Source organism: Haemaphysalis longicornis, unplaced genomic scaffold, assembly GCF_048455015.1.
Source record: "Haemaphysalis longicornis isolate Haplotype H1 unplaced genomic scaffold, Haemaphysalis longicornis Haplotype H1 scaffold_10, whole genome shotgun sequence".
Classification (NCBI taxonomy): domain Eukaryota; kingdom Metazoa; phylum Arthropoda; class Arachnida; order Ixodida; family Ixodidae; genus Haemaphysalis; species Haemaphysalis longicornis.
Window position 1 is genome coordinate 61362415 of NW_027526204.1, and position 12900 is coordinate 61375314.

At 47.8% G+C, this 12900-nt stretch overlaps 1 protein-coding gene across 4 annotated transcripts in view; it reads right to left on the reverse strand.

Annotated features, from left to right (window-relative positions):
- Positions 1-739: 739 nt before the first annotated feature.
- The window catches only part of LOC144158627 (uncharacterized), a 351003-nt gene continuing 338842 nt past the window's right edge, over positions 740-12900 (reverse strand). For 3 of the 4 annotated variants that reach the window (XM_077689644.1, XM_077689646.1, XM_077689647.1), the window contains one exon: positions 740-5336. In XM_077689644.1, the coding sequence (XP_077545770.1) occupies positions 3444-5054 (1611 nt within the window). In that variant the 5' untranslated portion in view covers positions 5055-5336 and the 3' untranslated portion in view covers positions 740-3443. Of the gene's footprint in view, positions 5337-6182; positions 6301-12900 lie in introns of those variants that run through there. The other variant, XM_077689645.1, reaches the window with a different exon arrangement.

The following is a 12900-nucleotide window of genomic DNA, read 5'->3' on the forward strand; positions in this document are numbered from 1 at the left end:
TAGCCCATGTGACATCACAGGTTCTGTTGCGGGAAATGAGCTGGTGGGTCGCATGACCATTCCCGTTTTTCCTAATTATGTAGCTTATTTGAGCGAAGTTTACGTTAAAAGTGGTGTCAGTATGATTCTAACGAGACAATCTTTTGAATGAACCAAACTTGTGTTTTTTCTTCATGGCTCCTTTAAGTTTGAGTGAGTCATTGTGCAAGTGCAAGTAAAGAATTAAAATCCACAAGTGTTAACTGCAAGCTCAGAACTTGGGACCACATAGTCATTTGACGTACCCAAATCACCTCTTTTTCACAGCTTTCACGCCTTCATGGCCCATTAGTATATCAAGCAAACGTTCCCACCAGGGTAGGCTTATTGCCGTCATTGTGTCATTCAGCCAAACGGGGTATATCCTTGCGCGTGTGTTCGAGAACGCGAGTGGCTTATACTGGGTTGTGAGGTAGGCACTGTGGTTTGGCCAGTCTGATTGGAATTTTATTACGAAGGTCATTGCTATGAGCTTGATTAATGCACGAAATTCGGCCACTTACCTTTAATGGTCTCTTTGAGGCTAACCTTTACGCTATCTAATTTCACCCGGATATGGACGCAATAAAATGCTTACAAGGAATGTGTTTGAACTGCTAATATTTCTAGTTAACATTTGTGGTAATAGTCGTGGAATAAAATTCCTGCTCTATACAGCAAGCAGAACAGCAAGAAAGAAATCAAGACAACACACATAATATTGATAAAATATTGTTTTCATTTATCAGTACAAAAGTATGGTATAAATACAGACACTGAAAGAAGACAACACAGACAGACACATCGAATAGTACAAAAATATCATTTCCTCTGCAGTTGTGTTGCGACTCGCATCCACTTAAAAATAGCGCACCGCGTGTACATCATCCCCCTTTGCGGTTCATGTAAGCAAAGTGACAGCTGTTGGACGAGGCCGGAACATTATCCTAAGCCAGTGGGCTTCCAGCGTCTAACCGGACACTTTATTGTAAGTAGGTCTTCAGGAGAAAAATCAGAAATCTCCGCAAAACATTCATCGCGCCGTTTTCACAGCAACGCATTTTTGGCCCGCATTCAGCCATGGTATGAAAGCCCCACACGCCGGTGGCAGTACGGGACAAATTTTTCGCGCATTGCTGGGACTGCTGCACCTTTTGCATTGCGCTTAAAACGAATTAAAGGCTCCGAATCTTTCCACTCCCTGTAAGCACTACAACCATTGGCAGTGTAATTTTAGCTACGTGAAAAAATGTTATTCAAAATTTACACGCACGTTTTCCTTCACATAGCAGTCTTTATAATATACTGAGTGATGTGCTGAAGGGAAACAAATTACACAGCCACGTCATCCCACGTTGGCCCATTGGAAATCTTAGGGGGCACTTTTGAACGATACAAGCCGCCGCAAAAGCAGAAACCATTCTCACGAACATAAAAAGATGTGGTGGCAGTAATCAACAAAATTTTAAGAAAAAGACTCTCAACAAAAATAAGTTATTTATTGACACCAAGTTTTCATGGAGGCACCAGCGTGAATTCTGCAGTTCGCACAGCCTTTAATTTTGAAAGTATTCATTTTAACCAACGCATCTTATCCTCGCATATAATGTTATAACTTTTGTTGCCAACAAAACTGCAATTTTATAGATGTAGTAGGCATTGATTCACCAAAGATAACCGATTTAACTTTCACCTAGCCGATGCGTTCGGTTGCTGGTTTTGTCGACGAAGACCTGGTGCCAAGTAAACAACCTAGACCAGACATATAGCAAATCAAATTCTTCACAAAGAAGGAATAGTGATGTGGCTGATTACACTTGCTCGTATACTAAGATTGGAATGTTTAAATGGTGAAATAAATGAAAAAAAGACAACATACAGTGTATATATATGCTACTATAAACGGCAAGCTCTGGAATGCATTGGTTGAATAAATTTAATTTATAGGACGGAATGTATTTCGGGCTGTCAAACATTACGTTCCGTGCTGCGTCTACAGAAACTCATCTTTGTACTCACTGAAAAAAACACAGCTGACAATCCTCTTAACTTATACACTTAAACCCCCAAAAAACAGCCTACCCAAAATCTTCGAATTGCACCGGAATATGAACTACAGGACATTGTCTGGCAAAATTAAAATCAACTGCGCTAATTTTAAACAAATGAATTGGACTTCACAATAATTATTTAGGAACAAATTGTTGCATGTTGTATTTTAATTCGATTAAATTCTCGTCTACTTTACTACGGAAGTATTCATTCGTTTCATCAATTAGGGTAACATATTTACTATTTTTTCTTATTCGATTTCAGGGCTTGCGCGTTAAGGTTTAAAGCATCAATGCTCAGTATGTTCATAGCAGTTAAGAGTGCAAATACCTAGGGCATGGGTAGAGAACAGCATGACAGATACCGTAAGATAATGGGGATATATAAGGGGTCTTAAGCAGGCTCGTAGATATTTAAGGAGTGATAACAGCATAGAGTACTGTTACTGTGCTCTAGTTGTTACTTTCATTGCTCAATGCGTAACCACGGATGATGCCTTTTCATTTTACTTTCGAGCTATTTTTTCTTTCACAGCAAATAGTCAAGCGAGTTTTGAAAATCCCTTTGAAGTATATTGTTTTCAAATGACCTCATTACTTCATCTAATAAAATATGGAAGAACTGTTGTACAAAGCAAGCACTTTTTTAAGACCGATCCCAGGCACTACAACCGAACTTTACGTAATTGTTTAATGCTTGTGCTGAGACTGGTTACTAAACCCTGGTCACGGCAAGGCTGCAAAATAAAACTTTTGCCCCTACACGCACCTGTTAAGGCTGAAGTTCTTACTGACCCCGAATGTCAGCCGCCGCACCTTCCCTACGCCAATCCTGCAGTTATTTTCCTCTGTTGTGACAGCACCTTCTTTCAAATGTAAACGTACAAACCATTTCAAGGGTAATACCGCCTGAAGTGTAGCTTCGTTGCAGAGCCGCTCACGTAGGACCAAATATCCTGTTCTGCAGTTGGCCCTGGGCTGCATGATATCGCGAGTTGTCTTGAAATATATCACTCCTTGAGGTGTTTTACATAGAACAGGGACAGTTTTTGTCAGAGCAAATTTCTGTTTCAGTGGATATCGTTGTGGCCCTGATTTGTAGAATTTCGAGTCATACTGGACGTTATATCGATAACCACTAACAGAGCATTTCGATAGTTCTGTTCAACATTAGGTCGTCCTCCCGGCTATCCAGCTCACTAAGAGTGCACACGAAGAGAGAAAAGAAGTTTGTTCGCATTATTTCGAAATGTCCTTACATTGTTTAGGCCCTGGGAGTGTATCTGCCCAACTGCTAGCATCAAGGTATAATTGTCTCTCCCGATCAGCCAGCCTAGGCTCCCGACCCAATGTGTTTGTAACCGCACATACAGTTCACTTCTTAAGCGTCGGCTTCTTCCCATTGGATGAACCTTTGCCGAAGCCCTTCCTCGACCTGTCTCCTTTCAGCGTGCGGACCCCTGGTTCCAGTAGCCCAAGCTGGCGTGCCCGTTGTCGCTCCTGGATCTTGTGTCTAAGTGTGAGCAGGGTGGATGGGCTGGCTCCGGTGCCGTGCTTGACATGCTTTCCGGTGAGCGCGCGGGGAGCCCTCTTACGCATACCGCAGTTGTACGAGTCGATGTGGTTCCCGGCTGCCTGCCCCAGCTCGTCGTGCTCTTCCAGCTGCTCCAAACCTGGCGCCATCCCAGCGGTCAGCGTCGCCGGTGCCAACAGCTGGCTAGGGAGCACGCCGGAGGCCGCCATGCCTTCGAGGTGCCGCTTCAGCAGCTCGTGCTCGTGTAGCCGCTGCATTATCTGCGTGTAGTATGCGTAGATGCTGAGCGGCAGTGCCGCCGGCGCCAGCTGTCGCAGCTGCTGCAGCAACGTCTCTTGCGGCACCCTCTGGTCGCAGGTCGGCGAACACGGACGCGAGCCCGGCTTGGACACGGTTTCGACGCGGATACGTGGCTGCTTGCAGCTGGCCTCGTCCCTTATCGCAGCCCGATCAGGGCTAGATATCCCTCCCAGAATGCGCCGCTTCAGAGTGAGCGACGGCGACCGCTGATCACGGGGTGGTGGCGAAGCCAACCCTTCGTTGCTCGATGGCCTTGCTGAGCTGCTGCTGTTGTTCGGGTGGTTTTGTATTTCACTGTCCGACTTGCAGCGCGCACGCATCAGCCGCTCCACGAGGCTTTCACTGGTGATCTCAAACAGTTTGGGGCAGCTTGCTGCGCGTTTTACACCGGGGTCTTGGTGCTTGTCGGCATGTGGAGGCGGTGTCTTGTGTGGCGACAAGTCTTCGGGCGTGTCGGCATCCTGCCGCTGTTGTTGTGGCTGTTCTTGTTGCTGCTGCTGTTGCTGCTGCTGTTGCTGCTGTGCTGACAGCGCGCGTGATTCGAGGAACCGAATGAGGGTCGGGTTTGAGTCTTTGTCCGTCTTGTACGGGCCGCTTGTGTGTGTACCGCGCGATGGCGTCTCTGGTTTCGCCGGTTCTTTTCGCAAGTCTAGAAGGGCGTCGGAAGTCGCACTGTCTTTTTTCGCGCGGCATGCGCATGCGCACTGATTTTCCTTGTCGTCCTGGCACGTCTTGCCAGCAGCGTACAACTCTGCTCCACTTCTGGCACTGATCGAGGGCGCTGGTTTCTCTTCTCCAATGTCCATGAGTCTTGCGGTCAGCTCCGAAGGCCCCTTGTGAGCATGTTGGAAAGCGGCTGCCACGGCGGGAGCAGGGAGGGCGTTCAGGAATATTTTCTGCCAGGCGTGGTTAAGGGCGGCCGGGTGAATCGAACGCCGTCTGGTGGCTGTCTCCGTCTCCGCTTCCTCGCAGTCGTCGTCGCCCGACTGGTAGTCAGGACTCCTGGGTGACTTCTTACGCAAATCCATCGGAAAGTCGTAGTAGCCATTGTCGTCAGCGTCATCCCGACAAAGGTCGCTCTCTGGCGTGGACGAGGAAGAGCAAGATCTGGGCCTGTGTAGCACATCGCCATCGCAGGACTCTTGCTTCATAGCGGCGCCGCGCTGCTCTTTCCTCCCTATTCTGTCTCGCACTGTCTCCTCCGTCACCCCGACTCGAACTAGTCGTCTTTCTTCTTCTTGCGATGCGTAACCACGCCTTCCCAAGTCATCCTGGCCAGAACACGATACCTCGCTGTCTCTCTGGCCAAGGGTCCCGGTTCTCAAGGCGCTCAGCGCAGCAGCCCACAGCACTTAGAGGAAAATGTGGCCAGAACGCAGAAGACTTGCCCTTCACTGGTCATGCTTGAAGATTCACCGCCGCGTCACGGAAGCCTGCGAATAGACAAAAGGAAAAAGTGGAGATTAGACCACCGAATTGTTTGGTTTCTTACGCTCAGCGTGCGTATAAATATTTTTTTCCTTCCAGTGATCAGAAACCATTTTTGACAAAACATTGTCAAGGCAGCAGGGTGGCTCCAGTATCAACAGCCCGTGCTTGCATAGATAGGTCCCTGATGATCTTCAGTAGTGAAGATGTTGTTCGAGGGGGTGATTTCGCAGAACAAAAGTGACAGAGACAGATAAAAGAAGTTGAGGCCCTGCTTGCCCACGTAAAGCGGGGACAGGTGTGCGGACGTCACGCAAAAAAAAGACGTCCAGATGAAGAAAGGTGACGGAAGAAGAGGCAGGCAAGCTCCTAGCAATATAAAAAGCACCAAAACCACTATAAGCGCTTCACGTACTGCGATTGTGGTGAGAGACATGTATGTTTTACTTCAGAAACACTTCGAACAACTGAATAACCACACATGCAAAAATGGTTGTATGTTGCCCTCTTACGACTGCAACCAGCCCGAAAATGTATACTATATATCCTCGCCTTTTGTGTTGGCACGCTCGCCTTATTATAAATAAAAAATACTGGAGGAAGGGGCGACATATTGAGATTTAGTTCTGTTTTGATACGCCCTTCACCGCTGCGTCGTAGTCAGCAGCCTTGCGGAAATTGACGAAGTACTTCTGCAACAAACACTTCGGAACCGAATATCACCCTACTCGCGTCACTGTGACTTGTTCGAGGGTAACTGATCAGACGTACGCAAACCAGCGGTTTGAGAGTATGCTGAACGCCTTATTAACTACGCAGGCTTTGCGGAAGAAGACGACCAGCCACCCTACCTTCAATATAGCCGGATCCATTGTCCGGCCTTGCTTAGGGCCGGTCCTTCTACGACGTATTTCTCTTTCTACGGCCGAGTTTTTGGAAGCGCAGCTGTAACCTTTCGAAACGAACCGCCAGCCCCACTGAATGAATGAAGCCGAGGTTTGTAAAAGAGATTAGCAGAACTCTCGCCCACTCCGTCTTTGTGAATCAAGCCAAAAAATAACAACGTAAACATTTTTCCAGAGAGAACAATGATGCTCAAAAAAGACACGAGAGAAAGAAGCCACTACTCGGGGATGACGTAGCGGACGCAGCTAAGCTGTGATTTGCTGGGCTAAAAACAGGCAATGCCGGCACGCAGCAGGCGAGGGCGGAGAAAAGAGCACTTGGCGGGAACACAGTCCTCCTCCCGAGCCTTCTTTTTGACGCAGCTGGAAAGGGACTGAGATCATGATAAAGAAAAACACTTCGAACAATCGGACTAGCAGCATAACAGCTGTGGAAGGCCAGCGTGCTATTTCTAGAACGGAACACGCTTTGAGCAACATTTTCATACTTGCGCGTGCCTCTCGTAGATTTTAGCTTCATTTTGTTTAGCTTTGCTGTCACGCGGCAAATGGCGTATACACGGCAGAGAATGCCGCGAAAGCAAACTGCACGGGGTTCAGCGGTTCCAACCACGGAATATGTCGCAAAGGAAGCCTACATGCCTTCTTACAAAGAGCCATCTGATTGTCTTTCGCAGGGGCTTCAGGTCACGCACACTGGATGAGAGCGCATGCAGAGGTTTCTTGTACTCGACCCTCCTACCGCTTGATTGATTGATTGATTGATTGATTGATTGATTGATTGATTGATTGATTGATTGATTGATTGATTGACTGACTGACTGACTGACTGACTGACTGACTGACTGACTGACTGACTGACTGACTGACTGATTGGAATTCACCTGAATGATAGAGCATATTGGCTAGTTTACAAAGTGTCGTCCAGTGCCAGTGCACATCTTCGGGCATGTGGCACTGTTGCAAGCTTGATTCGAGTTGCAGAGGACGTATACGCTTGTGTAGCCTAAGATGGTGGCGCGAAAGCGTCTTCATCGTCTTTTTCCCCCGTGCATTTTTTTAGCAAAAGATATACTACGCTGCCTCGGGCAGTTTTTTCGGGGTGGCCAGCTTTGCCCTTGAGTGCTAGAGGTCAAATCACGCCCCCTTTGCCCATAACGGGGAGAGATAGGCGAGCAGGGAAATGGGACGTGCGCGTGACCCGTGCGCGGGGCGTGGAGGATGAATGCGATAAGCGCGCGCCACGAAGGAAGGTCACGTGCGGCGCAGAACCATGTGGGATAAGAGAACACGAAAATCCAGGCGTGGTCTCTGGTGCGGCGGCGAGGCTTAAACAACGCCGCGAGGCGAAGAACAGCAAAAACGCTACTGTTGCGCACCACTGTGCTACCTTCAAGTCTCACACCTTAGTGTGGGCTTTCATCCTTTTGTTCGCTTTATTACTATGACTAGGATGTTTTGGCAATGGCCCCTGTAAGCCCGACATTTAAAATTAACGTTTGGCAATTTCAACGGAATCTTAACAGCCCGTAAAGCGCCTTCAAACTGGTATATCGAGCTTCGTGTAACGTTTTTCGACCACAGAACTGAAACCATGCCGTTAGGCCTAACGGTAATGGGGAAACATATGTGCCGGGAAAAACGGGTTTTTGCACTCGTTATTCATCCCCGGAAACAGGTTCGGCAGCCGCCAGAACCCTCCGGAAGGCTACCGGGCCGGTTTCGGAAAGGAAAATTACGCGTGCGGAAATAGGCCTTTTGCCGCACTGTTTTTTGCCCTTTAGGCTACCGCATGTCTGCAACTCTCTCTCCCCCCCCCCTCCCCCCCCCCCCCCCCCCGCTGAGCTGCAAACAGTTCGGCTCCCTCCTTAAAGCGGTGTCGCTGTCTTTAAGTCTTCAGCTAACACACGCAAAATCCTGCTAAGTAGAGTACACGTGCTATCGCACTGAGAAAAGAATATGACATCGCCATTCATGACGTGGCTTTCACGATGTAGCTTGTGTTCCACCCGCTGTAACCTAATGTATGAGCTCAGAGAAAAATGAAGAGACAAACCGGTAAAAAATGCAGGAAGAGCAACACAACTCTGTTTTTTTTTTTTTTTTTTTCTAAATTGAGCAGCCGTCGGCTGGTGTTTGGCAGGACTGTATTCAATTCTTTTGTTGCTGGAAGAACGGACTGTCCATTTCGTCCCCAGTTGGAGATTTGGAGTAGTTTTGTTGGCCCACCCTCACTGCAAACAAGCTTCAGAAATTCCTGAAACTGTGCAATGCGTGAGCGCTTTTAGTTTAGGCTCATTACCCTCTTTGTAATCCTTATTACAGGAACGCGACAACCGAAACAGCGTTGTTCTTTCTTGCTTTTCGGTGTTATTCCCGTGAGGGTATGAGATTAGATAATCTCTTGTTATTCCTATTCCTTGTTATTCCTTGTTTATACCCGCGTCGGCCATGTCCACGTTGTCGGCACTCTCTCTTTGTCGGTTTTCTAAACCATTCCATGTCTCGTTTCATGCGGCTCCTCCGGGCGGAGGTCCCGTTGCCCAGAGAAGGTGTTTCCTATTTTAAATTTTACATCCCTTGTGTCTCCGTTAAGGGGAGGTCACGTGTGGTCCAGACTCTCCGGTTTCGTTGGTTACCCACCTTCGCAGAGTGCAATAGCGCATAATTTTTTTTCGCTTGAATTGTTTTATTCAACCTGACAACCCCGCAAAACTCTCACAAAGTGGCAAGGGGCTACCGCGTCATATAAAACATATAAACACGGCTCTCAGAGTAACAACTCTTACGCGGACAGAAAATTAGTGAAGCCCGGATGTCGATTTCACCCCACAGACCCCTCGCAATCACGGTGAAGAATTCGAATAAAGTTACCTTCCGGTTATCACAGACTAAATCGATAGGAAGACAGTATAATCGATCACTGCCAACTAACGTCCTGCTCAAGTTGCACTACATGTCGTCTCACCGGGTGTCCGCTGCCTTTACCGAATGACCGGCTGACGTGCGTTCTTTTTCCTGGTGCAAATTACCATGGAAAAGACCACACGCACGCTGCACGATCCAGAAACTGTTAGAGCAAGCAGAAACCCCCAAATTGAAGTATTCCCTTACAAAAATGCTTTTTTACATTCTGTAGACGTTCTGTTGACATCCTACCAACTTTATTGCTATCCTACATACTCTTACATTCTATTGACAGTCGTCTGTAAAACGTCTACTGAATGTATGTTGACACCCGTCTGTTGACTGTTGTATGTAGAAAGTCTACTTAATTCACGTTGACATTTGTCTGTTGACGGTTGTATATAGAAAGTCTACCTCATTTTTGTTGACATTTGTCTGTTGACGAGCTTCTGTAGGATGACCACTAAAAGTGTTTTGACACGCTTTGTCTCAAGTTGAATTTAACGCAAACATCTTTTTCCTTCGTCCTGGAGTCCGATTTCAATTAATTCATATTGGTTTTTGCTAAATACCAGGACAGGTTCACAATATTTGGGGACAAACTATTTACTTGACTTTAACCAAATTACGTTACTTTGTTTGAATCAGGTTTTAAACACACACACACACACACACACACAAACACACGCGCGCCCGAGCGCCTGCACGCACGTACGCACACAGACACACATACTCTCTCTCTCTCTCTCTCTCACACACACACACACACACACACACACACACACACACACACACACACACGTATCTTTCTCTCTCCCTCTCTCTCTGCATGTATCTTCACACTTGTGCAGCAAAAGGGAGCAACTTTCACTGTTCGTACCTCGAGCCGCGCAGTTTCTCCCTCGGAACAACCAGTTCGTCCCTCAGCCGCACGGGTTGGTACTTCACGACCCGCTCGCTTTCACTCTTCACGGTGATCAACATGACTATTCAGCGGTTCCGAACAAGCGCCAGCCAGCGGCATCAACCACGCGCAACCGCTCGTCACTGTGTTTTGATTTGCGCAAGCTAAGTGCCATGCATGGTTGAAAGGAACGAATTATGCCAGTAAATATTTCGCGACAGACTACTGGACGTGTCTCCAACAACGGCGATAATCTAAAATCGCCTGCTATGCCCACCTAATACGGCCGGCGCAGATGTTTTGGTCGCTCTCGGCCAACCGCCAGCGGCGCCCCTCCCTCTTTGCGTACCTCCGGGAGAAACGCGTCAATCACCGGAGGCAGCCGAAACGCGGCGCGCAACCCATTCCAGATTTCCGTTTTGTTTAGTTACAGCTTGCAACAATAAAGTAAACATGAAGATATGTGCAATTGCTCACGTTCCAGTGTTTCGCGGTAATATATTTTGGAAATAATAACGCGTAGTTTTGTAAACATGCAATGAGAGGCGCGCCTCACCGCGGCATCGGCATCCCGCGGCTGGCGGGTATATATACATGAAGTGCACTGCTAGCATTTGTGCGGTGTCGGTGTCCTGTTTGCAAGCGCTTGTGGATTTTCTGATGTAGTACGTTTGTGAGCTGGGGTTGTGTTGTTTGTTGTGTTGTGTTTCAGAAAGTGCGCGTGTGGATGTGTGGCTCCGCAAAATGTGAACCCTCGCAGACGAGGTTCCCGAGGCCTAATCTAGATGTTTCTGCTTTCTTTTTTTTTTTTTTTTCATTTTTGCTCCCACTAAACGATCTTTTAAAGGGCAATAATGACGACGTTCTATTAAGCTGTATTGACACCACGGTCTAGGAATGGCCGGCTTTTCTCACTGCATCACGTTTCGAATATCCTGTCAGAAACGCTTCGGTTAGCAACAGCGATTGAGTATAAAGTCTACAAGAAACTTTCTGTAGAAAGTCTACAGAAACGTTTCAGTTCAAACACGGTGGCCAATGGTTGACAAAAAGTTGGTAGGCTGTTGCTAGGAAGTCTATAGACAGTGAGTAGACAGTCTACTCAATGTTGGTAGCTTTTGTCGACTTTTGTCAACAAACATTGAACTCAATGTTGGTAAAAATTTTTATGAGGGTTTGTTTTTGCTGCGTTTCTCAGTGTATACTGTACAAAAGGACCATACGATATGATTTTGAAATACACCCAGGACAGACACAAGCCCGAGTAGCCTATATACTTACACCCGAGTCTTCAAGATATTCAAGTCTCTTTGGACCCCGATCTTGCGAACACACAAAAGCGCGCTAGCAGACTTTTCTGTCTCCCGGAGAGTAAAGGCCAAAGTAGTTTCTTTTCGCACTCATTACGGCCATTGACGCTACAGAAGTACGCGGTTTGCGAGGACAAGAATAACGGTGAAGAGATGAAGAAAAATATACGCATCCCCGGGTGTTCAAAATTAAGCCGGAGTACTCCACTACGGCGCGCCTCATCGCCTGCGTTACGTCGGCACGTTAATTAACCCTACAATCAATAAATCAGAAAAATATACGCCCTGCTGGGGGCGCCATTGTGTCTGTTGTTTTGTTTTTCTTGAATGAGCGGAGGCGTCAACAAATAGTAGAGCAATCAAACCGTGCTGCTCATTAAGGATAGACACATCAAAGACACAGGCATCGGCATCTTCTGTCATTCGCCACCCTCCCACTTTCTCTCGGCCTCGCCCACGCCTCCAAACAATGGCTCTTAAAGCGAGTTATTTTCCATGTGGTCGTGAAACCCAACGACCCGAGGAGAGAAAAAAAAACAACAAGCTAACTGCCTTTCTCTTGTTGTAGTCGCTGAGGGCCCCTATGCAATGTGAAGACAGTCATGAGCTCTCTCGTAACACCCGTAATGAATTAAGGAGATCTTCCCACTCGCATGCACCAGGGGAAACGCGAGTCATCTGAGTAGGTGGGTCTAACGACATTACGTCCCGTGGCAACAAGTCGGCGAAGAGAGAAGCCTTGCTCTCAACTGCCTTATTTTGACAACCTAGGGTGCTTAAAACGTGTTTCCCCCACCTTCTCCTTCAATGCGTGCGCGCAGTTAGAGCTAATTATGTCTTTGCACTGTAACGTATGACCGTACGTATCTAACCAGTAACCGCTTTTTCCTCCAAAGTACGACTATCTTGGTTAAAAGCTTTCATCATCATCATCATCATAATAATAATCATTTCCAATGTATTATTATTATGGCGCCCAGTAAGGATGCGTGTGTTCTGTGCTCGTGCGTCTTCTACGGGAAACAGAAATTTCTTCGTTGCGGTGAGTGCAACAGGCGTGCTCACGCAAAGTGCATAACGTTGCCGGACGAGGACCTACAGTCTATTAAGTCGGGCGCGCGTCGTTTTGTGTGCAATGCCTGCAAGTCTGCCTCGTCGCCGTGTGTGGTGGCTAGCCCTAACGACGACTACGGCGGCGTTGCTTCTGCGGCGACCCTTTCGTCGAGCCCTCCCCGCACAGCCCCCGCCACCCAACCTGTTGACCTTGCGGCCGAGCTGCTGTCCATGCGCGCCCTTCTCGTGGACGCCCTGGAAGGAATTTCCTTCCTCTCCGATCAGGTTACCAGGTTGGGAGAGGACAATGAGCGGCTGCGCCGGGACAACGCGACAAAGGCTGAAGCTCACGCCGACGTCGTGAAGACCCTGCGGCAGGAGGTGCGTGCACTGCGCACAGATCTGACTCGGCTGAGGAGAGACCCTCCTTCCCCCTCTCGGCTAGCCGAGTTCCCGCCGCTTCCAACCGCGTCGTCCGCGGAAACAATAC